Genomic DNA, 25744 nt, shown 5'->3' on the forward strand with positions numbered 1-25744 from the left:
ATTTATGCATACGTCACTATTCATGTGAATAGTACTATTCATCAAGTCATGAATACATATCTATTCATCTGCCAGTACAGTTATCATCAATGTGTACGGCACTATGAACCAATACGGTACTGTTACATCATTAAGGAACTCTAGGTCCTTATTTACATGTCAGGGATCAAGGACCCTTAATTTCAATCACAGTACCGGAGAGACTGCCAGCTCTCATATTAATATCATCATCAAGGATCTTCAAGTCCTGATGTAATTGTATGATGAGGATCAAGGAACTTCTGGTCCTGATCTGCATACTGTAAAAACTCATCATACAGCACAATTAATCCATAAAATAAATTGCTGATAAATAAATTACTGGTATGGACGATAAACCCGCACCATACTTTAAATAAATGTAAATGTGCGGTAAAATAAATTCATAAATTAAATTGCTTGCTGTATGGACGTTAATCCCGCACCATACCTTAAATAAATTAAATAGCTTGCTGTATGGACGTTAATCCCGCACCATACCTTAAATAAAATTAAATGTGCGGTAAAGTAAACGTGCTTGTATGGGCACTAATTCTGCTCCATACATTTAAATAAAAGCAAAGGCGTGGACGATAAACCCGCACCACCCTTTAAATATTGCCGTATGGGTAATAAACCTACACCATACCATAAATAAAATAAATAAGCAAAGGCGTGGACGATAAAGCCGCACCACCTTTTAAATATTGTCGTATGGGTAATAAACCTACACCATAGCATAAATAAAATAAATAAGCAAAGACGTGGATGAAAAACCCGCACCACCCTTTAAATATTGTCGTATGGGTAATAAACCTACACCATACAGTAAATAAATTAAATGTGGGGACAAAACCACCACTAAAAATATATGGGGTTAAACAGTCCATAGAATTACTATATAAATAGATTATATAGAGTATTTAATAGGCAAGCGAAGGAAACTAGTGCATGATAGACAAATATCACGCTTGCTCTGCCTTTCCACTTGTAACCAGCACACCTGTACTAATATTGGTGTTAAATAGTGTAGGATAATAATGAAATAATTGAAAGAATAAGGAGGCAGAGAGCTTTGCTTTAGCACTTCCCTGAGAAAGCTGTGTGGACGAAAACAAAAGGTACCAATACTCTTCAGCACCCAAAGCTGTGCCCTTGCTGTAGCCACATATAAACTATTAACTTTACCCATCAAAATTGATCATATAATAATATAATATTTTATACTAATATATTAGTTTGAAAGCTAGACATATCATGTTGGCTTTTCTTCTTTCCACTTACAATTAAGTTGAACTTGTTGTGTAGAGAAATAATAAAATAATAGAAAGCATAAGGAGCAACTTATCCTTTCGGTGTTGTTTCTTTTTGACCAATTGCAATCAAAGCCCAAGCAAAGCCACCCGCAACTTCTTTTTCCCGTCAGTACTAGTTGTTGTCATTCATGAACTTTGCAGAGGCCAAGGCGCTGAGAGCTTCTCGTGCTGATAACGTGTTATAAAATGACCTGGAATATGTACGAATATTGAGCTGCACGTAAAGTAGATGAGACACAGCATTTAACGAGGTTCGGCTATGCCTACGTCCTCGGAGAGCAGCAGCAGTAACTTTTCACTATATAAAATAATATGGCTACAACTTTAGTGTTTACAACATGTGTGGCTCACTGAATTTTCTCTCTAGGAGAATTTCTCTCTGCTCTCTCTTTCCTCTTTCTTCCTTCTCTTCCTCTTGTCTCTTTCCTTTTCTCTCTTTCCTCTTCTCTCTTTCCTCTCTTCTCTTTCCTCTCTTTGTTTCTTTCCGTTTCCCTTTCTCTTCTTTTCTCTTTTCCCTTCTTTCTTTCCTCTTTTCTCTTCTCTTCTATCTCTCTTCTTTCTTTCCTCTTCTTTGTTTCTTTCCTCTTCTTTTTCCGTTTCTCCCTTTCTCTTCTTTTCTTCTCATTCCTTTCACTTTGCAGGTTGCCTATTTATAGGCATTGATAAATGGCACCCGTGATGTTTCTATCCAATCATCTTCACTATTCACTATTCACCCGTGAATAAACTCATGCACCAAAGTCTACAAACAAATAGTAAGTGGGCTCCACTACTTTATATTTTACAACACAAAATGGGTCCTTCTAAAGTATAAAATAAAAATTCCAAAAGCTTTTGCTATTTTAACCTTCCCGACCACATAGTAGTAGATGTTTTTTTTTATACTAAACTTTACTGCAACTCACCCGTTTGAACTAGATAATTAATTACTATATCAATTACCCATGCACGCCTGTAGATTGGGGTCAGTGACAATTTAGTTCATTTCTTTCAAAAATTAACAAAAACAACCTTAAACTTATGAATTCTTACATTGGTTCCTTCCCAGTTTAACCGTCAATTTAATTTTTTCAAATTTTTTTTTTTTTTTTTTTACAAATAGACAACAAATAAAAAATTACAAACGTGGAATTGATCTCGCTTACCCATGTAAGCAAAAAATATGTCAACTTAAGTGTTCAGTAAAAAAAATGTTGGTTAACAATGCATGATAGTTTGGGGGAGAAAAGGGCCAGTTGTATCACAATTGTAAGTTTAAACTTGTTTTTTCCAATTTTTGAAAGATAGAGACTAAAGTGTTACATACCGCAAACCATCCAAGTAAGAATATAAATTTATGTGACAAGAAATGGCATGATTAGAAGCTATTGGTTTTTATTTTTTAATTTTTTTTTAATTTAAGCGATGGTTTAAATAAACTACAAGGAGGAGGGACTTTCTCACACTACTGGTGCTATGAAAGTTTGAACCTAAGACCACTAGTCTATAAGTCAATACATTTTTCTCCTAGACTAGACCTGTTGGCAGAAGATACTGATTTATTATCATGTAAGATGCCACATTAATGTATATCCACATAAAAATAAGAGAAATCTTAAAAAGTAATTGTTATTGGCTAATTTGAAGTGCTAATAATAACTCCCTATTATGTGGTTGCCTATTTTTCGTATGAACATATAGATTTTTTCTAGAGTCGGCGACTTAGAGTAGATTCACTGTGCTTAATTAATCTGAGTTGTCAGTCAAAAGGATTTTGTGCACAGCATTCACACTTTTTATCCTTCTATATGAGATGAATTTCCATCTTCCTAAGGCAAATTAGGTTCTCATTGTTCTAAATTTGCTAAGCCAGCTTATCTTGCAGTATTGAGATATGGATTCCCTTATACCAACCATATTTTTCCTCTTCTTTTTCTTGGGTACAATTTCGGGTGCACCCTATAATGAAATGAAATATGATTTTCAAAACTATGTTTCAAACACCATCATGGTCGATAAGAGTGGTCGAGGAAATTTTACCACAGTGCAACAAGCCATCGATTCTATACCGTCAAATAACTCTTTGTGGACTCGTATCCTTATTAACCATGGTCTCTACATGTAAGTAGCACAAACTTCTTCAAGTTTAAATTATTTTTTTCTAATCTATAAAATAAAAATCGAAACTCTAAATATATGACATTTTCATTAGGGAAAAAGTTGTGATTCCTCGAAACAAACCATATATCATTCTTGAAGGCGACCCTAGACATGATACCGCAATCGAATATGGAGATTTTGGCAGTGTTATTGACAGTCCTACATTCAAGTTGTTTGCAGATAATTTTGTGGCACGGAATATAATATTCAAGGTTAAAATTCATGTAGATAGTGTTTGTTTGTTTGTTTTGAAGCTACTATCATTTATTTATCGTTTAAAGTCTTAATTATGGTGGTTATAGAATTCATATGACCGTCTTATCACACCGGGTCCAAATGGAAGAAAAACTACTTGGGCACCTGCAGCTTCAATTTCTGGAGATAAAGCAAGTTTTTATCATTGTGCTTTCATTAGTTTGCAAGACACATTGAGGGATGACGTTGGTCGTCACTATTATTATGACTGCTTTGTTGAAGGGGCTATAGACTTCATTTGGGGCAACGGCCAATCAATTTATGAGGTACGTTTCTTTATTTTCTCTCGTACCCTATTTGGTGGCCGTGATGGGACATAATTGGGACTAAATTCATTCGAATCTTATTGAATTTCACTATTTTAAATGGGATATATAAAACACAATATGTTGAAATATTTCCTTGCAGAAATGCCAGTTAAGATCAGTAACAGACAAAATAGGTGTACCTGGTTTTATCACAGCGCAGGGTCGTAAGGGCTTAAAGGAAACTAGTGGTTATGTATTCAAAGATTGCTACGTAAATGGAACAGGCCCTATATTTTTAGGAAGACCATACAGAGATTATTCAAGAGTATTGTTTGCCTCCACATATATGGAAAATATTATAACCCCAGAGGGTTGGTCCGCATGGGAAAAGAGATCACTGTAAGTTTTCTTTTTCCTTTTTTATTTTATGTATCTTTGCCTGTGTGTGAAGAGAATATTAAAATTATGCCAGATTTAAACTTTAATTCTCTTGTTTTTTTCTTGACATTATCGAACAGGGATTTAATCACATTCTCAGAGGTGAATTGCAAAGGTCCTGGAGCAGATATGTCCCATCGTATCCCGTGGGAGAAGAAGTTATCAGATCAGGAAGTGGCATATTTAACAAATCCAGCTTCTTTCATAGACCAAGAAGGATGGTTGGGAAAACAACCCAATTAAGCCCTTGATATCAATAATAATTAGTCCCTTTTTTGGGTCTTCCATCAATAACCCGTTGTTAAGGCAACAAAGAAGGATGGTGCAAAATGTCTTTGTCAATGGACTAAGTATACATCTTTGTAATGTTATGAGGTCTTGATTGAAAAATTGAATCCGCTTCGATAACATATGAGGTCTTTGTGTACTGGGATGTGTTGCTTGTTTGCTTGGTGTGGGTTTGTGGTTTGTGTGAAAGAGGTTGAAGAGGATGTTTGGTTGGAGGGAAAGTGAGAGATGGTGTTATTTGCCTCTGCAACTCAACATTCTCGTACCACCATATCTAACATTGCTAACTTCGCTAATGTTCTCAATCAAATCATTCTCCCAAAACTCACTCTTTAACATTGTTAATGTTCTCTAAATATGGTTCTACATTGTATATGGTGGAGTTTGCTGCAAATCACTCAATTGTTATTTGTCAGGGTTGTTCTTTTGTTTTATTAGTTCGCGTTTATGTGCAAATAGATAGTTGAAAACCATGTTTTCTTTAGATATGTTACGAATTTTGTTCTTGGTTCAAGATTTTATACAATGGTGGAAGTATCTATCTAACAAAAAAAAAGTGCGGCAAGATGTGACGGGCATATGCTTTCCAGCCGGTCACATGCTTATTTAGATGGATATATGGATGGAATTTTCAAAAAACTAACGGCAACTGCTATATTGGCTATGTTTAATGAGTTTAAGGACTAAATCAGCAGATGAAATAATTGAGGGTTTTAAGTTCAAAAAGGGTAATAGTTCAGGAGGTAAAACGGCTAAAAATCCTTAAATTAATGTGCTGTTGTTTTTAAATTAATGTTTAGTTTCTTGGGTGGGCTGTTGTTGTTTTTAAATTAATCATATCATATCCAAAAATATTTTTCTCTTCTAAAATAAATTTTAAATAAGGTCTAAAATAGCACTTTAATTAAATTAAATTATCCAATATATTTAAAGAATACACTAAAAACTAATAAAATATTGAGGGGCTATGATCTAGCTATGCACTGCTAGAAACGGTGAAAATATTGTCCATCACTACTCCTTAAAAAACTATAAATGATGATAGATTGCTTGGCTAATGGGAGCTTCAATCGAGATCTAGGCTTTTGTATTTATGATGTTGTTCCTAATTAGGTAGCTTCCTTGTTAGCTGATGATGTGTTAGGGGTGTCTCAAACTCGTTTGATTTGTTCTGAGTCTGTTTAGTTTGCTTTCAGGTATTAACCCCCCTTTTTTCACCAAAAAAAAAAACTATAAATGATAAACTAAATTTTATGGGTGGGCTATATTTAGCCATCCACTGTTGGAGATGGCCTTAGGGCCCAAATGTGGATGATCCCACCAACTTCCCTCTTTGTTAAAAGGGAATTGTCCTCATGCTTAAAATTCGAGATAACCAGGTCAAACTCTCCTTTTGAAACGTGAGATTTCAAACCTAGAAATGTAGTTCATTTTTATGGTTCAATTCTTGAATATTATACTAAAATTGCATCCAAGTTTATCTGTGTTTGGAAAGAAAGCCATCCATATGCATATTTTAAATGATTCAATGTATGTATTCATTCAAATCTCATATGTTATGGATTTCAAGTCCTTTGTATTTAACCACATTTGAGATAAAATCTTGGACATCCACGTCACCATGAGATTTTTTTCTCTCCCCAGAACACAGATTTGGAGTTAATCTTGGTGGGCCAAAAGGAAAGAATACAAAATGATTTCCCTTTTTTTGGACATTCCTTATCCTACATTATTATTTTATTCCTTAATTAGAATTCTTGATGAAAAAAGCCCTTAGCAATAGCAACCCATATATGGGCCAAGTTTGATTGTTTGTTGTTGTTGATGACCACGCTTTATTGTGATTTTTTTTTTCTTTGACTAGATTTTTCTTCAATTTGGGAGTTTTTAAGGAAATGTTTTAACGAGGCTACAATTGCTTTATTATAAATTCATCTTTGTTGTAAAAGAATAAACATGTGGAGCCCACTAACTATTCATTACTATTCATTACTATTCATTTAGAGATTTTTGGTAGAGTTTGTCTGTCACGGGTGAATAGTGAATAGTGATGAATAGTGATTATTTCAGCCTATAAATAAGAAGAGAAACGGAAGGAGAAGAGAAGAAAAAAGAGGAGGAAAAAAAGAAAGAAAGAGAGAGGAGGAAAGAGAAGAGGAAAGGGAAAGGAGGAAAGAGGATAAGAAAAGGAAAGGAGGAAAGAGAGAAGAAAAGGAAAGAAGGAAAGAGAGAAGAAAGAGAAAGGAGGAAAGAAAAGAGGAAAGAGAGTCAGGCAGAGAAGAGGAAGAGAAGGAAGAAATAGGGTGAGTGAGCAGAGAGAAAATTCAGTGAGCCTTACATATTGTAAACACTAAAGTTGTAGCCCTATTATTTTACATAGTGGAAAAGTTACTACTGCTGCTCTTCGGGGACGTAGGCATAGCCGAACCTCGTTAAATACTGTGTCTCATCTACTTTACGTGCAGCTCAATATTCGCACATATTCCAGGTCATTTTATAACACGTTATCAGCACGAGAAGCTCTCAGGTATAATTTTTGTGCTGCACTATTATTTATACTACTAACCATTATGTTGATGTAAAGAAGAAAAGCCAACGCATCTAGCTTTCCACTAATATATCAGTATAATATATATATATATATATTATATATATGAAAAGTTGATGGTAATATAATATACTATATTTATCTGCTTTTCTATTACTAACCATTAACAAAAATGGACCCTTGGTAATACTAAACATATTATCAGTGGGAGACCGTTACTAATACTAACACTTTCCTTATCTTGTTCAGTGGTGGTTTTTATTCCCACATTTATTTTATTTACTGTATGGTGTAGGTTTATTACCCATACAACAGTATTTATTTAAAAGGGTGGTGCGGGTTTATCGCCCACGCCTTTGCTTTTATTTAAATGTATGGAGCAGAATTAGTGTCCATACAAGCACGTTTACTTTATCGCAAATTTACTTTTACTTAAAGTATTATTTATGGTATGGTGTAGGTTTATTACTCATACGGCAATATTTATTTAAAGGGTGGTGCGGGTTTATCGTCCACGCCTTTGCTTTTATTTAAATGTATGGAGCAGAATTAGTGCCCATACAAGCACGTTTACTTTACCGCACATTTAATTTTATTTAAGGTATGGTGCAGGATTAACGTCCATACAGCAAGCAATTTAATTTATGAATTTAATTTACTGCACATTTACATTTATTTAAAAGGGTGGTGCGGGTTTATCGTCCACGCCTTTACTTTTATTTAAATGTATGGTGCGGGTTTATCGTCCATACTAGTAATTTATTTACCAGCAATTTATTTTATGGATTAATTGTGCTGTATGATGAGTTTTTACAGTATGCAGATCAGGACCAGAAGTTCCTTGATCCTCATCATACAATTACATCAGGACTTGAAGATCCTTGATGATGATATTAATATGAGAGCTGGCAGTCTCTCCGGTACTGTATTTGTAAACATGTGATTGAAATTAAGGGTCCTTGATCCCTGACATGTAAATAAGGACCTAGAGTTCCTTAATGATGTAACAGTACCGTATTGGTTCATAGTGCCGTACACATTGATGATAACTGTACTGGCAGATGAATAGATACGTATTCATGACTTGATGAATAATACTATTCACATGAATAGTGACGTATGTATAAATATGAACCATTTTGGGTAAACCATCACTATATACAAAAGAGAACCTGCAGTTTCATGGTGCCGTACACATTGATGATAACTGTACTGGCAGATGAATAGATACGTATTCATGACTTGATGAATAGTACTATTCACATAAATAGTGACGTATGCATAAATATGAACCATTTTGGGTAAACCGTCACTATATACAAAAGGGAACCTGCAGTTCCTTAAACTCATGGATGAACAATTAAATGAGATGCCAGAAGTTCCTCAAAATATGGACAATTATGTAAGGGCTTGAAGTCCCGAAATATGTACAGAAAATTGTAAAAATGTCCATACCATGAGAATATGTGGCTTTGGCCTGAAGTTCAAAATTTAACAGTGTTGAGAACCTGAAGTTCCAACAATTAAATGGACAACCCTTGAGGTATTATTGCAAATTGTGGTATGCCACATATTTCTTTGGCATAAGAAGATGATGAATTTAAAGTTCGATTTTGTTATAATCGACACCTCAAGGAAGAAATATATTTTGTGAATTCCGGTTGTTAAGAATACACCGCGAAATGAATAATATCAATATAAACCTCAAATAATGAATTGAGGCTCCCCACATATTTTGTTATATCTGGGCCGGAAGCCCATGGATCCAAATATATGAGAGATCCTAAACTTGAAGTTGTGGGTATATAGTAGTTAATGCTCTTCACTACTATATTGCGATATTATTATGGCTTTTACTCAATTCACATTTCATGTCCATTTGAAAATGGCAAATAAATTCTGAGTTTGTGCTCAGGCCAAAAGTTCCGGGCTACCATGCAATTTGGGAGAGACAATGTGGTTATTTGAACCTATAAGGCACAAGGTTCCAAACCGTCATTTTGAAAAGACGTAAAAACCACAGGTGCAAGTTTAAGAATGTGCGCAATTATTATTACAGGAACATACAACAGATAGATTTTTTTTCCACCTGCAATGAAGGTGCAAGCCCTGTAAAATCTATAAAATTACATTATGTTCTGGAAGCCTCTGAAGGAAGAGTACGGCGCCTCTTAAGCTTGGCCATGAGCTTCTCGTGGTCTCCCAAAATTCTTTCATTGGAGACCTGCAGCATGTCTAGCCTTCTCAGTGTATCAACGGAGTACGAACTCACCAGTTTCAACAAGGAATTATTCTCTCCTTTAAGTTTCTCAACCTCCTGTTGAGACTCATGAAGCATTCTTTGAAGAGACGAATTTTCAGTTGTCAACTTCTCAACCTCGTTTGCTCTAGCACGCAAACGATCAGCCATGTTAGAAACAGAAGCAGCACTCTGAATGCTAAAAGCCATTGAGTCATCAATAGCCTCTTCCTCAGACCTCCCTGTTAACAGCATTTCATCCATTGGAGTAATGAAATTCCTAGCTACTATGACAGCAGTAGCATCATTTATCATCACAGAATCATTAACTGTGAGATGACGATTTTGGGATACAAAGGATGGACGCCAAACTTGGGCATCATTGGTAGTTGTGGGAGCATCATTTAAATTGAAATAATTTGGGCAGGAAGAAGAGGAAGCCATTTTTAAGAAGGTTTCGAAGAAAGTCTTAGGAAAACTAAAGTTTCAGAAAATGAAGAAATTCAAGTTGAAACGCAGTTGCTCCAATCAAGTTTTGCAAAGGCCATATCTATAGGAGGAAATATGGCTACAGTTTCTAGGATCCCAATATTATCTCAGATTCCCATATTATCTTTTTCTTTCCCAGAGTCCAAAACTTCATGTGGCCTCTAATAATGCCTGTCGGCACTTTCGGCGTTTTCAAGTATTATTTTCAAAGCCGATCTTGCTTTACGGATTTCACGGAGCTACTTTTTCAAAAGTATCCCTAGAATCTCGCAATTTTCCTATGGTTAATTTGAAATTCACCGATTCTACCTATTCATTGTATTTGTGTATAAATGTGTTACTAACGAAATTTTCTTTGCAGAAGACATCCAGTTTTCTCCATACCTAGTGATGCGATATCTACTTATTTTTCTTATCAGTGAGCATTCAATATGCCCGAGAAGCAAGACTATCTCTGATCATCCATTCAGGAAGCGAGACTATCCCTGATCACGTTTCCGCCACATCCAGGAACTGTGAAGGCGACCTTATGCTCTAATCTCCTGAGGTCCTTCTATACTAGGAGAACTGAGAGCTTGTTGTTTGCTCCCACCAGCTTCCTTCCTTGATTGCTTACCTTACCTTGCAATCAATATCACAATCTTTTTGCATTTTTTCTCTTTTTATAACTCTCTGTTCATAAGAGATTTTATTTCTTTAGAATGAACATCTGAAGAATAAATCCATGCAGTGATCCTAACTCTGAGAGTTATTTGTTTTTGACAGAGAAAAGAATTGTGATTTTTGCTCTTGCAGGATATAACAAGATCATCAAGCGATACTTTATATTTACTGGGCCGATATGAGCTTGAATGATACTTGAGAAAAGTTTCTCCCACCTAAGGATGTAAGCAATACTTGTGTTATTTTATGCTTATATACCTATTTGATATTTTATCTTGAAAGGTAACCAAATGGGGAGATAAGTCCGTTCCAAAAGAATGGCTTGTATGTATCCATGAATTATTAACGCAAATTTTACAGATTGCAAGTTGGATACATTGATAATACACTGCACAGATTAAAGTCTCATAAGAACAGAATATGGGTATAGCAGTGATCAATATGATGCACGCCTGTTGCGTAGCAAATGATATGGATTGAAGTCCCGAAAGGACAATCCTTTGACATGTCAATATTGATATTATGCACGCCTAATGCGTAGCAAATTATATGGGTTAAAGTCCCATAATATGGGTTAAAGTCCCATAAATTAATTGACATGTATGTATTAATCTGTGGCATGCCTACAGCATGACAGATATATGGGTTCTAAATGTTCCAACTCCCTAAATGGAGATTATCCACGCCCTACTATAAAATAACGCTCCATTGGAGGTTATAATCCACATTCTCACATAATAAAAGCCCCCTGAAGTGGCTTGGGTATCCAAAAGCAAAGAAATGCTTATAATTGATGCATGCACGTGCAAATGAGAATGGTGGGATCATGAATTGATGAATGACAATTTTTGATCATGAATTGATGAATGACAATTTTTGGTTTTGGAGTAGCTACTCAAATCATCAATGGGCTGTGTTGATTGGAACCACGTTCAATTATTAAATGTCGACAATATTATTGGCCAAAATGGAACGAGGTAATTCCATTATAAATGAGAATGAACGTGAAAGAACAAACCCACAGTACGAACCCCAAATTTGTTAATACTGAAAGTTATACTTGGGTGTTCGGAATAAAAGGGAATATACCTACTTTGTATGACACACTGTTTCTGGCAGAAACAAGGAATGTTGGGTTTTCTCCATATTTACAGATTCAATTGTGCCCCCCTTATTACACAATTACGGAGACCAACATATTATCTTTAAGGGTTATTAAATGCACAGAGCATATCACCTGAAGTGATTCCCTAAAGATGTATAAATAGCTGGGTTAAAGCTATATAATGTGTCATAAAGTTTAATCCCTTTTAAACAAAATCCGTTGAGAGGATTGACATTGCATAAAGCAAGTCCCTAAAGGACATGTGCTTGAAGCACAAAATTTGTACTCAATATTAATATGCATAAATTACCTCAGTGAGTACATTGATGTGATTGCAACACATTAAAGATTCTGCAGAATTCAAGAAATATTTGTCTCGACTTAAGGATCGAGCATTATACCAACGAGATTATTGCTTATACTAAGAAAGTATTGAAGCATTTTTATGAGGATTATCCGTTGGACACTTTAATGATTTTCCGGAAGTATATTGGACCGGACATCATATTTTCCAGATAAGGCTCAACTCCATCACCATCATTTTGGGATGATGTGAGGTATATTTGATGCTATCTCCGCATAACATCATGTATGGGCATATTCTTCCATATGATCTTACAAATAGCCCAGGTTTTGTTGGAAACGCGGACTCTGAAAATTTCTATGATTTACATAGAGATAGCTCACTGGAAATATATTTACTATATGAATTGTTGGTGGCTACATCATTCACTCACTCCGAAAGATTCTCACTCCAAAGATAGTTATGAAGACATCAGGGGGAGATATTAATCAGGGGGAGCATCCAGAAGTATGCTATACAGATTGTTGTACTCTTCTTTCCATCAGTTCTCTACCTTACTAGGTTTTCTCCAAGCAAGTCTTTAATGATACAACCAACATATCATTAGTGGTCTCCAAGGGAGAGTGTTGTAAAAGAATAAACATGTGGAGCCCACTAACTATTCATTACTATTCATTTGGAGACTTTTGGTAGAGTTTGTCTGTCACGGGTGAATAGTGAATAGTGATGAATAGTGATTATTTCAGCCTATAAATAAGAAGAGAAACGGAAGGAGAAGAGAAGAAAAAAGAGGAGGAAAAAAAGAAAGAAAGAGAGAGGAGGAAAGAGAAGAGGAAAGGGAAAGGAGGAAAGAGGAGAAGAAAAGGAAAGGAGGAAAGAGAGAAGAAAAGGAAAGAAGGAAAGAGAGAAGAAAGAGAAAGGAGGAAAGAAAAGAGGAAAGAGAGTCAGGCAGAGAAGAGGAAGAGAAGGAAGAAATAGGGTGAGTGAGCAGAGAGAAAATTCAGTGAGCCTTACATATTGTAAACACTAAAGTTGTAGCCCTATTATTTTACATAGTGGAAAAGTTACTACTGCTGCTCTTCGGGGACGTAGGCATAGCCGAACCTCGTTAAATACTGTGTCTCATCTACTTTACGTGCAGCTCAATATTCGCACATATTCCAGGTCATTTTATAACAATCTTTTTATTTTTGGGCAGTAGTGTTTTTTTTTTCTTTTTTTTTCATCATGATTATTTCAGGCGTGAATCTTTATTAAATCCCGCTGTTCCTAACTTTTACGTTGGGTTTTGGATGTCTGTATAAAGCATCTATTCCAACAACAAAAAATATCAATCCGTATAAAAAATAAAAAATAAAAAATAAAAAAAACCAACCGCTATATATACCTTACCTAGCAACATCAATCTCTACCCTCAAACTAAAAAATCCAACCAAATCAATAACTCAGTCACGTACGATGCGTCTTCAATGGGTTATTGCAGTCCTTGTTCTGGTCGTTCCACTTGTGACTGCTGCTGCCCCAGATGAAGTTCTTGAGACTTGGGATCCAGTACAGAACACCAGCGAACCATATTGGATAAATACAGCAGAGTTCGCTGTCTCTTCGTATAACAAGCATGAGAAGAAGAATTTGGTGTTTGAAAGCGTGGTCAAGGGCAAAACACGCTACGAAGTAGGGGTGGGCACGGTTCGGTTTGGACCGGTTTTTACTTCAAATTAGAACCGATCTGATACTATTCATTCGGTTTGGTTCGGTTCGATTTTAATAAAAAAAATTTCAAAAACTGTCCGGTTCGGTTTGAACCGATTTCGGTCCGGTTCCCGTTTCGGTTCGGTTTTGAACCGGATTATAAAAATTATTTTTTTAAATTATTTTTTAATACAATTCTCAACTGAAATATTATTTTTTTTACTTGAAAATTAACAAATTATTCAATTTCATATAATAAATAAATATTAAAGTGAGAAAAGAGAGATATTTTGACATTGAACTTGGATAAATATTAGGTTTTTTTTAGTGAAATTAAAAATATAGCATTAAATATAAATATATATTGAAATTATATATTTTTTTAGTTTCACCGGTTCGGTTCGGCCCGGTTCGATTTTTGAAGACATGGAACCGGATCCGAAACCGGTCCAAACTGGTCCAGTTCGGTTTTTAACCGGTTTTTGACTTTTTGGTCAACTCAGTTTTTTTTCGGTTTGATTCGGTACGATTCGGTTTGAATTTCCGGTTCGCCGGTTTGAGTGCCCACCCCTACTACGAGGTAACAGGCCTCTATATTGTCCTCGTCATTAAGGTCAAAGATGGGTCATTGCCCAGCGCAAATTATGATGTTGGAGTACGTGATAAGTATGGTGGTCCTAATCCTTTGGATTTGATATACTTCCGCAGAAGACCTAAATTTTGGTGATCTCAAATTTTATTTGGATAATGTTCAATGATTTGTTGCTGTAATTGTGACATCTTCGTTTACAACAAAACAATAAAAATTAATGACGTATTCTAAATCCTTTTTAATTGTATATGTTTGAATATTTGTTCTTCTTTTTTGTTGGGATTTTATTTTTATTTTTTGAGGGAGGAGAGGAAAGAAAGAGTCATTGACAATAATTTCGTGACTGCGAGATCTAGACAGAAGGAAGAAAGAGATGAAGAGAGGCTGCGATAATGCTTAGGATAAAACAGGTCAACTGATGCCCCTATTGCGAGAAGTGCATACCAGATCAATCTCTCTCTGTGACTTGGATACACAACCTTTAGTTTTCTCATTCAAACTATAAATCTTTAGCTTTACTAGGCCAACGCCTTCTGCGAGCCCTCCGTTTCCTCCCATCTTTTTTACCCTTGTCTTTTTCCTTCAAGTCCCTCTCACCTCGTCGTTTATACATCTTGAAAGTGATCTGCCTATCTGCAGCCATCTTCCTCACCTTCTCGGTGATCTCAGCTGCAATCTGTCTGTTATAAAGTTTCCTTAAACCGCGCATGAGCTTCGCAAAGGTATCCGGCTGTGGCATCACATCTGCCTCCATCATGTCCAAGCAGTATGAACAAGCCTCCTTCACATGCCCCTTTGAAAACAGTGCATGAATCCAAATTGTCCATGCAGAGACATTGAGCTCACATCCTTTAGTCACAATGCAACTCCAAACATCCTTAGCTATTTCTAGCTTCTCATCTCTCAACAAAGCATTCATCAACTCCTTCAAGGTACCATATTGTGGGCCAGATAGAAGACCTCTCCCAACCATTTCTTTAAAATAATCACAAGCATCAATCAAAAAACCTTGCCCAAGAAACCCATGAATCATAATGACAAAGGTATCAAGCCCTGGAGAAAACCCGGCAACTTCCATTTCGTTCCAAAGTCGAACACCTTCCTTCACCTCCCCCAATTTGCATGCCAATCGAATCAAGGTGTTGTAAATACCAAGATCAGGAATGCAACCAATCTTTCTCATCTCCTCCAATAATTCCACACATTCCTCTAGCTCTTCCTTCTTCTCATGAGCCAGCATAATGTGCATGTAAGTCATCTGATTCGGCATAAAACCTTTCTGTATCATACCATCCAAAATCTCATAACTCCTCTCAATCTTCCCCCACTTACAAAACCCACTAATCAAAGTAGTGTAAGTCACAACATCAGCCTCACAACCACTCCTCTGCATCTCAACAAACACCCTCATTGCCTCCTCCATCTTTTCTCGACCGCAAAGTGCCTGAATCACAGTCGTATATGAAGCAGCATTGGGCTCACAACCCTTCCTTCTCATCTCCTTTAAAAGCTCATACGCATCAACCATCTTCCCAGCTTGAGCATACCCACTTAACAAATTGTTAAAAACCACAATGTCAGGCTCTAACCCAGCTTCCTTCATCTGCACCAATACGAATTTCGCCTCCATAAGCTTCCCTTCTCTACACCAACCATACAGCAAAGACGTAAAATGCTTAACACTCGGTGTAAACCTCACACGCATATCCTCAAACAGCGAAGCTGCTTCTTTAACACTACCATTTTTACACAAAGCATCCAACAAACAACCAAACACATACTCATCGGGTTCACACCCGTACTTAGGCATTTCGTCGAGCACCTCAACTGCTTTCTTCACCATTCTCGCGGACGCAAACCGTCTCATCAAAACGACAAAAACTTCTTGGGTAATCATATGTGGGTTCTCTTTCCTCATTTCTTCAAGCAGAGCCCAAACGGCAGCGAATTGACGCATTTTGCTCAAGCTTTTGATCATAGCTTTGTACACTTCGTAACTGGGTCTGTAATTAGGCTGCTGCGAAGCCCACACGAAGAACCTGTACCCTAAATTCCCAGCATCCCCGCACCGGTTAAGCACTCGCTCGGCCAAGCCCGACCTCAAAACGACGCCGGATTGTTCCAGAGCCAGCTCGAGTTTAGGGACCCTCGAGTGGAATTTCCTTAATATTCTGTAAATCTTCTCCACGTCGGCGGCGAACTCGCATTGGTTCGGGTCGTCCGGGGATGGTTCTGGGTCGGTTTCGAGGCGGACCAACCCGAACCCGGATCTTCTTTCGCTGAAGACATGGGGGTTGTTTGTTTGCTTGGTGGCTTTGTGGTTTGTGTGAAAGAGGTTGAAGGGGCTGTTTGGTTTGGAGAAAAGTGAGAGATGGTGTTTGGTGCAGAGAGACGTGGTTTGCTGACATAACCTCCGCATGTTGTCTACATCTGCAATTCAACTCAGCTCAACATTCTCGTACCGCCATGTCTATTTTGCTGAAGCATTTCTTGACAGAAACTAAACGGTGCGTTTGGTATTAGGTCATTTACGCAAAATTACAAAAGGGAGGGAAGAAGAAAGTAGTCAAATAGTTGTGTTGTGTTGTGTAGTTGTGTTGTGTTGTGTTGTGTTTTGGATTGGGCTTTTATTTCGTTTGGTTGAGTCTTGCTTTTATTTTTTTGATTTTTGTATTGGATTTTTATGAAACTCTTCTTTTTTATGGTAATGACATGTTCATTTCTTTGGGAAAAAAGAAAAAAGAAAAATATTGTGTTGTGTGCATGTTGGTTAGGTATAAATTTACAACTTATAATTATGATTAATGTCACAAAGTCATATGTTTTTGTGTGAAAATATTCTTAGTAGAGTGTTATATCATTTCCTAATTAGAAGAGATCTTAAGTTTGAATTTGTCCAACCATTGATCAAATAAGAAAAACATATCTCTTGGTCATATATATTCATTGTAATCAAGTATCTATTTAGCATTGAAACTGTGGCAAGATGAAAATTAATAAAACTTGTTATTACATGTTACCAATGTTATTGTGAAAAGTAATACACTAATGCATATAAAGTCCAAGTATAGCCTTAAATAAAAATAAAACACGATTTTGCTAAGTAACACAAATAAAAATGAAGTTCTCTCCACGTTTTCTGTCTTCTTTTTTTCTTAATACAAGCGATATTGGGAGAGGGGGATTCGAATGCAGAATCTCGAGCACTTGAGTTACAAGCTCCTTACAAAAAAGAACACGTACATAGATCGGACCAAAGAAATTACAAATTACAATGAATAGTCATAGTAAAACATCCCCTACTCTTAGAATAATTTGGTATACAACTAACAAAGGAACAACTATACCAAAATATTTTGTCAATAGAATTTAGATAGTGACTTGGAGGGTTAGAGATTGGACAGGAGTGCAATTTCACCATTTACTGCTAAAATCCAGAAAAAGGAAAGAACTTATAACTCCGTCGTTTATGCGTACGCCCAATGGCGGGAGCCAACGGTTTAAATTTTAAAGTCGAGTCTCAGAGACTCGGAGCTTCTTCTTCAACCAAGGCCTGCACAAACCATAACATTATACCAAACGCCATGACTGCAAAGTTCAGAAAATAAAAAGAAAATCAAATGAGCTATGAAGTTTCACTTCTACAAAGAAACCACAAAGACCATAGCTGAAGTCGCCGGTGAGCAGATCCTCAAACTGAACCAAAGTCTCGCAAAGCTCACTCGCTCCCATTGTTACTCAGAGGCCCTCCAACTTTTCACCCAAATCCTGTCCTCGCAATCCGTAAGGCCGGACCACTACACGCTCTCTGCAGCCGTCACGGCCTGTGCTAACTCCCGCGACGTCGTTTTCGGAACCCAACTCCACGCCCACGCCATCCGAACTGGGCTCAAAGCCTACCCTCACGTCGCTAACACGCTGCTCTCGCTCTATGCGAAAGCCGAAGATTTGAATTCTGTGAAATGGGTTTTCGATGAAATTGAAAACCCAGATGTTTATTCCTGGACGACGCTGTTGTCGGCATGTACTAAACTGGGGCATGTGGATTATGCATATAAGCTGTTTGATACAATGCCTGAAAAGCGTAATGTGACGATTTGGAATGCGATGATTACCGGGTGCGCAGAGAATGGCTGTGAGGAGGTGGCTATTGGGTTGTTTGGAGAAATGCATAGGATGGGTGTTATGCACGACAATTATAGTTTTGCTAGTGTTTTGAGTTCTTGTGCTTTGGAGGGTTTAGGTTTTGGGAGGCAGGTGCATACGTTAGTGATTAAAACTGGGTTTTTGGGTAGATGTTCTGTTGTTAATGCTCTGCTAACTATGTATTTTAACTGCAGAAGTGTTTTGGAGGCATTTGAGGTTTTTGAAGAAGCAGAAGATGCGGTATATGATCAGATTACTTTCAATGTGATGATAGATGGTTTTGTGAATGTGGGAAGAGATGAAGAGGCTTTGAAGATGTTCAAATTGATGCAAGAGGTATGTCTTAGACCTACTGAACTGACTTTTGTAAGTGTTATGAGCTCATGTTCAGCTGCAAGAGTTGCCAACCACATACATGCCCAAGCCATAAAGTTGGGTTTCGAAGCTTTTACTTCTGTGAGCAATGCAGCAATAACCATGTATTCTGGTTGTGGGGATTTGCATGCAGCTTACCTGGTTTTTCAGGTATTGGAAGAGAAGGATCTTATATCATGGAACACCATGATCTCGACTTATTCTCAGGGAAATAGCAGTAAATTGGCCATCTTGATCTACCTACAAATGCAGAGGGCAGCGGTAAAACCAGATGAGTTTACTTTTGGAAGTTTGTTAGCAAGCTCCGAGTTCACTGAGACTGTGCAAGCGGTTCAAGCCCTTGCACAGAAAGATGGGCTTATCCTTAACATTCAAGTTTCAAATGCCTTAGTTTCTGCATATGCTAAGCAGGGTAACATGAATCTGGCCTACCAAGTATTTGAAGATATCAATCACAAAAATTTGATCTCATGGAATGCTATTATTTCTGGGTTTCTGTTCAATGGATTGGTAAAAGAAGGGTTAGTGCAATTTTCGAAACTGCTAATGTCAGAACACAGGCCAGATGTGTGTACATTAACTAGTATTTTGAGCATTTGTGCAAGCATATCAGCCTTGAGAGATGGAAAACAAGTTCATGGCTACATTCTCAAATTTGGGTTTTCCCCCCAAATGTGCTTACATAACGCCCTCATTACGATGTATGCTAAATGCGGGGTTATAGATTGGTCAGTAAGAGTGTTCAATGCGATGCCTCAAAAGGATACAGTCTCCTGGAATTCCCTGATATCAGCTTATGCACAGCATGGGCAAGGAAATGAAGCTGTGCGCTGCTTTGAGGCAATGCAAGACTCCGCTGCAGTCAAACCAGATCAGGCCACCTTCACGGCAGTCCTTTCTGCTTGCAGCCACGCTGGTTTAGTCGTTGATGGTACCCGAATTTTCAATTCCATGATTAATGATTATGGCTTTATGCCTCAAGTAGATCACTTTTCTTGTATAGTTGACCTTCTAGGTCGTGCTGGGTATCTTGATGAGGCGGAAACGGTAATAAACAGCAAGCATATTAAAACACATCCAAATATTTGGTGGACACTAATCAGTTCTTGTGCAGCGCACGGTAATTTAAGGCTAGGAAGAACAGTTGCTGGATTTCTCCTTGAAACTGAACAAAATAATCCAACTGTTTATGTGCTTTTGGCAAGTATTTATGCAGCTGCTGGGCAATGGGAAGAAGCAGCTAATGTGAGAGAATTGATGAACAGAACGGGGGTGGCGAAGACACGTGGATGCAGTTGGATTGAGTCATGAATACATGTAAGAGTGAAAATTTTACATAGGCTGGACACGGAAGTTGGGAAAGAGGGATCACAATCTTCTTTTTTCTTTTTCTTCTTTTTCTTTCTGTTCTCTATGGGTCAAAGATTTTGATTAAAATCAGCATGGATATCCACTCTTGATCCAGTGTAATATCTTATAAATAGGCCAATAAAAAATACAACGAATGTAATACAAATATCTAACATATAGTCGACACAAGATATACATATTTTGAATTTCACATCACTTCTTGTTCATACATTGAGAGAATGGTCCTAAACCAATAAATAATGATACAATTGGTTACAAAAAATACAAACGTAATTTCCTCTTAATCAATCATTAACAAGAAAGAAGTTGCAGGTATATGCTGGTTTGTCTTGACTCTTGAAAGCAACAAATCTGAAGCACACCTTGCTCTCTCATATCATTTTCTGTAGCTCACTCAACAGGAGGAGCTCTATGATAAGCTGGAATAGTAGCCGGAAAGAACATCTGTCTCACTCCTTCTGCCTTGATGATGGGAAATATTATATCCAATGCAATCTGGCAAAAAGAAGAAGCTCTTCATTAAGAATTAGAAAAATAAATTTAATTCGTGTATACTGTATACAATGGAGGCAATAGGCTCTGCTCAGTTGGAAAACAAGGTATCTAACTCTTTTTGAAAGTTTATTTGAAGCTACCATCTCATGAATGGTAGGCAGGATTTTAAATATATATATTTAAAAAAATTAAAAAGGCATAGACGCTAACCATGATTCAAGATTCTATAACCATCAAGGAAAATTAAGGTGAAAAGAGAAACCCACCAAAATTAATCTAGCTCCAATCCACATGCGTTTTGGTGAAGGAAATGGTAGTAGCAAACGGCCAACACCGTATACCGCCACACCAAAAAAATGAAGAACTAAACTCAATGGATGGGGATTTAGACCAGAGAGCAAAGCCACTGGTCCGGTTGAACAGGTACCTCCGAGGCTTAGATAGTCAAAACATGCTTGGCGCATTTCCTTCCTTGCTTCATCAGGGGAGGCAGAGAACACCTTGTATAGGGCACCTGCCAAGGTATTTATTGTAGATGCAACCGGCTGCAAAGACAGCACCAAATATCAGTTGATAATGTAATGTGATAATAGCATCTCTAGTACGAGCACCGCAACACAGCTTACCTTGCGCAAGGTATAAAAGGATTCTAGGTATTTGCACAATGAAGCTGGATCGTGTAGGTTACGCAGTGGCTTAAGAAGATCCCTGAGTACAACAATATCAGACAGTGCCACAGTCATGCCTCCACCAGTTAAAGGATGTCGCATATTGAAAGCATCACCCATCAAAAGGGCTCCTGGGGTTGGCTGTGGATTGGCTGGCATGCTTCTATTTGGCATTGTTCTGATATTTCCTTTATCAACTGCAGAAATGAATGCATCATGAAGTTCAGGTGGAACCTGAAACAGACAATTTCTTCATTAATTCAAACGAGAAGAAAGAAGCAGGTTCAGGCCAAAAAGGAACAAAGAATTAACTGCAAGGCAGGTAATAGATGTTCTTTCCGAAACCTAAGTTTCAAAACAAGACAAGTACTGTCAACAAATTAGGACATAGCAAAATGTTTCAATATCTGAAATGAAGAATTGTAAATTCAAAAATGACAGGTACCTGTGGAGCCACCACAGTCTTCAAATAGTTGGCCATTTCACCATTGGCAATGGGAGGTAATTTTTGGCCAGGTACATCAACCAGACAGCGGACTTCTGTACTACTGATTGGATAGAACAGGATTGGAGAGGGATCTCCAAGAATTACATGCCCATGATTTGCAAATGGGAGTTCGCAATTTTCCAAGATTAATCCCACAAAACAGGATGGCACTTCTACCTGTTAAAAAGTAGATTGATACCATATTTGTCAATCTAAATGGTATGGAGCAAAAAATTTGGAGACAATTCAAGACAATGGATGTAGTTCAAATAGAAATCTCTGAAGCTAGGAGATGAAAAACCAAACGAGCCAAATGTTTTACCAGAAGCTTTCTTCAAGTGTATCACTCTATCGCTCTCCTAATCAGACCAAGTAATAATGCTATTACAAATTTTAAAAAGGCAACTTTACCTGAGGCCTGCAAAGAGAGCGGCGCAGATTTGAGAAACAACCATCACAAACAATTGTAAGAGGAGCATATGCTTTAAGTTCTTGACCATCCTTAGTTTTGTATTGAACCCCCTTAATTGTCCCATTTTCTTCGAGCAAGGATGTTACCGTACCTTGCTCCAGTTGTACACTGAAAAGAAACAATGAACACAAGATAATGTGCGGGGATCAGTAATCTTTTAGCATAAAACAACACTTAGAAAAGCAGAACCTTCATCGAAAAAGTAAAGATGACATAAAACCACACATCATGGAAGGAAGCAAGACAGAATAAGCATCCAAATGAGGAGGCAAGAAACATTACTTTGTTAGTTTAGAAGCTTTTTCTCTCATCCTCTGTATGAATCGCCCATTGTGGAAACTTCTTCCTGCCACATCCGAGTGGAACTGTTCCAGAGGATAGGTCAGCCTAGTATTCTTCCCATCCTTAAAAAGAGCATATCCAAGCACTCGCTGAGCATCAATTTCCTCCACACAATCTGAAACCAATGGTCATATATGTTATTGTTGGATTTCGCAACCGAAACCAATACTAAGAGAAGCAGGATATTCAGCACTCAAAGCCACCATCATTGGCATTTCTAGTTCAAATAACATCTAGAGCACAAAACTCAAAAAATAGTAACTTTCATTACCTTCAAGACCCAACTCAATCAATTTCAAGTATCCCCCTGGCTGGAGAAGTTCACCAACAATTCGATCTGGCTCTGTCAAGTCTCTTTCAATCACATGAACACGTCTTCCCTCCTGCAATTAGCAGCAGATAAAGTAAGACTCTACATTTCTACACAAATACCTTTACAGGAGCTGAATGGTTGTTGATGGGTAAAAAAGGATGTAAATCATTTCCAAAACTTTGTGAAAAACAGAACCATCCCTCCCAATTTTTAGCAAGCCAGCGATTTCATTGCAAGTTATCAACCATACTTAACTAGACCCCTTATCAATCTCCCGTACAAACATTGAACTTTTAAACTCCATTTAATTAATCAATAAAATAACAACTTTATTAACTAAACAATTGCGTCATCAACTTTGAATCAAAGAATATAATAAAACCTGGCATGCCTAATTCAATCAGTTATGCACAACACAAAAAGAAAACATAATAAGCAACCATTTCTTGTAAAACAAAGACAAGTTTTCTGAAGGCAACACGCTACGCATGAAGAAGTTTTCTTCAAACAAACAAAAACCATAAAAAGCTATAAAATTTGACCCCAAAAAAGGGAAAGTTTTTTTTTTTTTTTTTTTTCTTACCTTGGCAAGGGTATGGGCAAGAGCAGCGCCAGCAACACCGGCACCGACAATGATGACGTCGGTGCCGGAGCGGTACACCGGCGGGAATTCTCCGTCGTCGGAGCTCTTGACACATTGTTCTGAAACAAGGCTCTTATTTGTGCTGTTTTTGTTCTTCTGTACCTTGCTCCCGTCTTTGGCCATGCCATTACCGTAATTACGGCGACGGAGAACAGAGAGAGCAACGAAACCCACGAGGGAGGCAAAGAAGGTCCAGAGAACGTAGGGATCGACCGCCACCATTGCCACCATCTTGGTCCGAATCAAAGAAAAAGACCCAGATGATGAAGAAGAAATGCAGGAGTTACTGGTACTAGAGCTTTTGCTCAATTTTTCTGTTGCTGTTGTTGTGGTGGGTTTGTGATTATGGAAGCTTGTAGTAGAAAGATGAGGTTGATTATTGTTATGGTTATGGAGGACAAAGGTGACAATGTTGCTGCTTTTGAATCTGAATGTTGTGGGTGAGGATGAAGGAGGAGGATGGTATGGATGTGAGCATGGGGCTTTTTGTAGGAGCATTTTTGGGGAAGTGAAGGCTCATTGTATTGTTATTGATTTATGACTCTGGTGCTGTCCTTCGGCTTAATTGTCATAGTTACTGTCCAAATAGGCGTGTACCTTCACAAGAGTAAATAGGGGTGCAATCTAGACTTCTTTCTTTACCTTCTGGCTGAAAAATAAAAAAATCCGGGACTTGTGATTCAAGAGGTTAATTAGAATATTTATTCGTGCACTCGGATGTTGGATTCTCTTTTTTTTCAACATCGTTAATATTCAAAAGAAATTTAAAAAAAAGACTTGTTTAATTGGTTTTTATTTTTTAAAGAAAAAGAACAAAGGCTAAAGTTAATAGAATAGTCCAGAAATTTCCTCAACGGGAAATGAGTCAGAGAAAAACAATTGCTCCTTTGAAGTGGGATTAAGTAACGGACCACGTAGTAGCATTGAGAAAGCATGCACGAAAGAAACTTAGGCAATCCAAGGGAAAGGATTACCATTCATTCAGACTCGAACCAAGAAAGTAGGTCGCTTTTATTATCAAATTGTTCCCATCAGGAAAAGAAAAATAACATGCGTGACAGGTGGTAAAAAAATTAGGGATTTCAGTAATTTACATCCCAAGTTTATTTTTAGGACACTTCTAGAGGGCATTGTACGTATTGTAGTCCAATGATTCTTATTGATTTTCAATTTGTCTATTCAATTGAAATAAAATGAAAAATAAAATATATAACTATATTCAATTATTGAGTATGTACGTGAAATGACATCGCGCCGACAACACGCAATTGCCATCTATCTCGTAAACCTAGAAAGATATTTGAAGTAAGTTTTGCCATCAAATGGTCCCGGTAAGAGAAAGAACCACCACTCCAACCCAAGTACAAAAACAATCACAAGCATTGTCTGTTGTGCTGAAGCATTTCTTGACAGAAACTAAACGGTGCGTTTTGGCATTAGGTCATTTACGCAAAAGTAATCACATAATATGAAAGTCTATATAAAGGGTGCATATATAACACTCTCATTACAGAATTGTGTGTTTTGAATTGGGCTTTTATTTTGTTTGGTTGAACATTTGACAGCAAGTTCAAAACATTTGTAAAACATTCAAAATGTCAGAAAATGTCATTGGTTAATGCAAGTATTAAGAATTGAAATTATTAATTAAATAAGAATAATATGATAAATTTATATTTTTTATATATATAAAAAATTAAAATCAGATAACTACATAATTATACTTTTTTTTATTTTAAAAAAAATTAAAAACCAATTAACACACGAATGGGACAGAGATTCAATTTTATTTGGAGGAGTACAAACAAACCATAAAGAACAATCACAATCTACAAGTGCCATGCACGTGGACACGTGGCTCTTCTAATCAACACTTGTATTGCAGGTGAGGGTTGTAAATGCATACAAGTTATAACCACCACAAAGAAAAAGCTCGTCTCTCTTTCCACATACGTTGTCGACACAGATGGGGGGGGTAACCAAGCATGCCCCTTGCATGTTGACGTTTGCTTTCTTGACACAAGCGATATTGTACGAGGGGATTCGAACACAAGGTCTTCGATTACTGGGATAACTGCTCTCAAGCTTTTGGACTTTT

General features: G+C 37.2%; 4 protein-coding genes across 4 annotated transcripts; 2 read left to right on the plus strand and 2 right to left on the minus strand.

The window, feature by feature from the left end:
• On the plus strand, positions 3277-4657 carry LOC18773736 (probable pectinesterase 29). Its single transcript, XM_020565317.1, has 5 exons — positions 3277-3434; positions 3526-3685; positions 3776-3994; positions 4137-4375; positions 4495-4657. The coding sequence occupies exons 1-5, from the start codon at positions 3283-3285 to the stop codon at positions 4655-4657; spliced, it is 933 nt and encodes a 310-aa protein (XP_020420906.1). The 5' UTR covers positions 3277-3282.
• LOC109949486 (pentatricopeptide repeat-containing protein At3g49730) lies at positions 14709-17221 on the minus strand. The gene has a single exon (XM_020565156.1). It carries the CDS (start codon positions 16751-16753, stop codon positions 14834-14836), a length of 1920 nt encoding a protein of 639 aa, XP_020420745.1. The 5' UTR covers positions 16754-17221; the 3' UTR covers positions 14709-14833.
• Positions 17794-20233, plus strand: LOC18773014 (pentatricopeptide repeat-containing protein At3g49740). Its single transcript, XM_020567115.1, has one exon. It carries the CDS (start codon positions 17962-17964, stop codon positions 20164-20166), a length of 2205 nt encoding a protein of 734 aa, XP_020422704.1. The 5' UTR covers positions 17794-17961; the 3' UTR covers positions 20167-20233.
• LOC18775060 (squalene epoxidase 3) lies at positions 20316-24316 on the minus strand. Its single transcript, XM_007208396.2, has 8 exons — positions 23587-24316; positions 22962-23073; positions 22631-22805; positions 22288-22456; positions 21835-22053; positions 21348-21623; positions 20988-21266; positions 20316-20721 (listed from the first exon to the last, which is right to left on the minus strand). The coding sequence occupies exons 1-8, from the start codon at positions 24142-24144 to the stop codon at positions 20617-20619; spliced, it is 1893 nt and encodes a 630-aa protein (XP_007208458.2). The 5' UTR covers positions 24145-24316; the 3' UTR covers positions 20316-20616.

The sequence above is a fragment of the Prunus persica genome, chromosome G6 (genome assembly GCF_000346465.2).
Source record: "Prunus persica cultivar Lovell chromosome G6, Prunus_persica_NCBIv2, whole genome shotgun sequence".
In the NCBI taxonomy this organism is placed as follows: Eukaryota; Viridiplantae; Streptophyta; class Magnoliopsida; order Rosales; family Rosaceae; genus Prunus; species Prunus persica.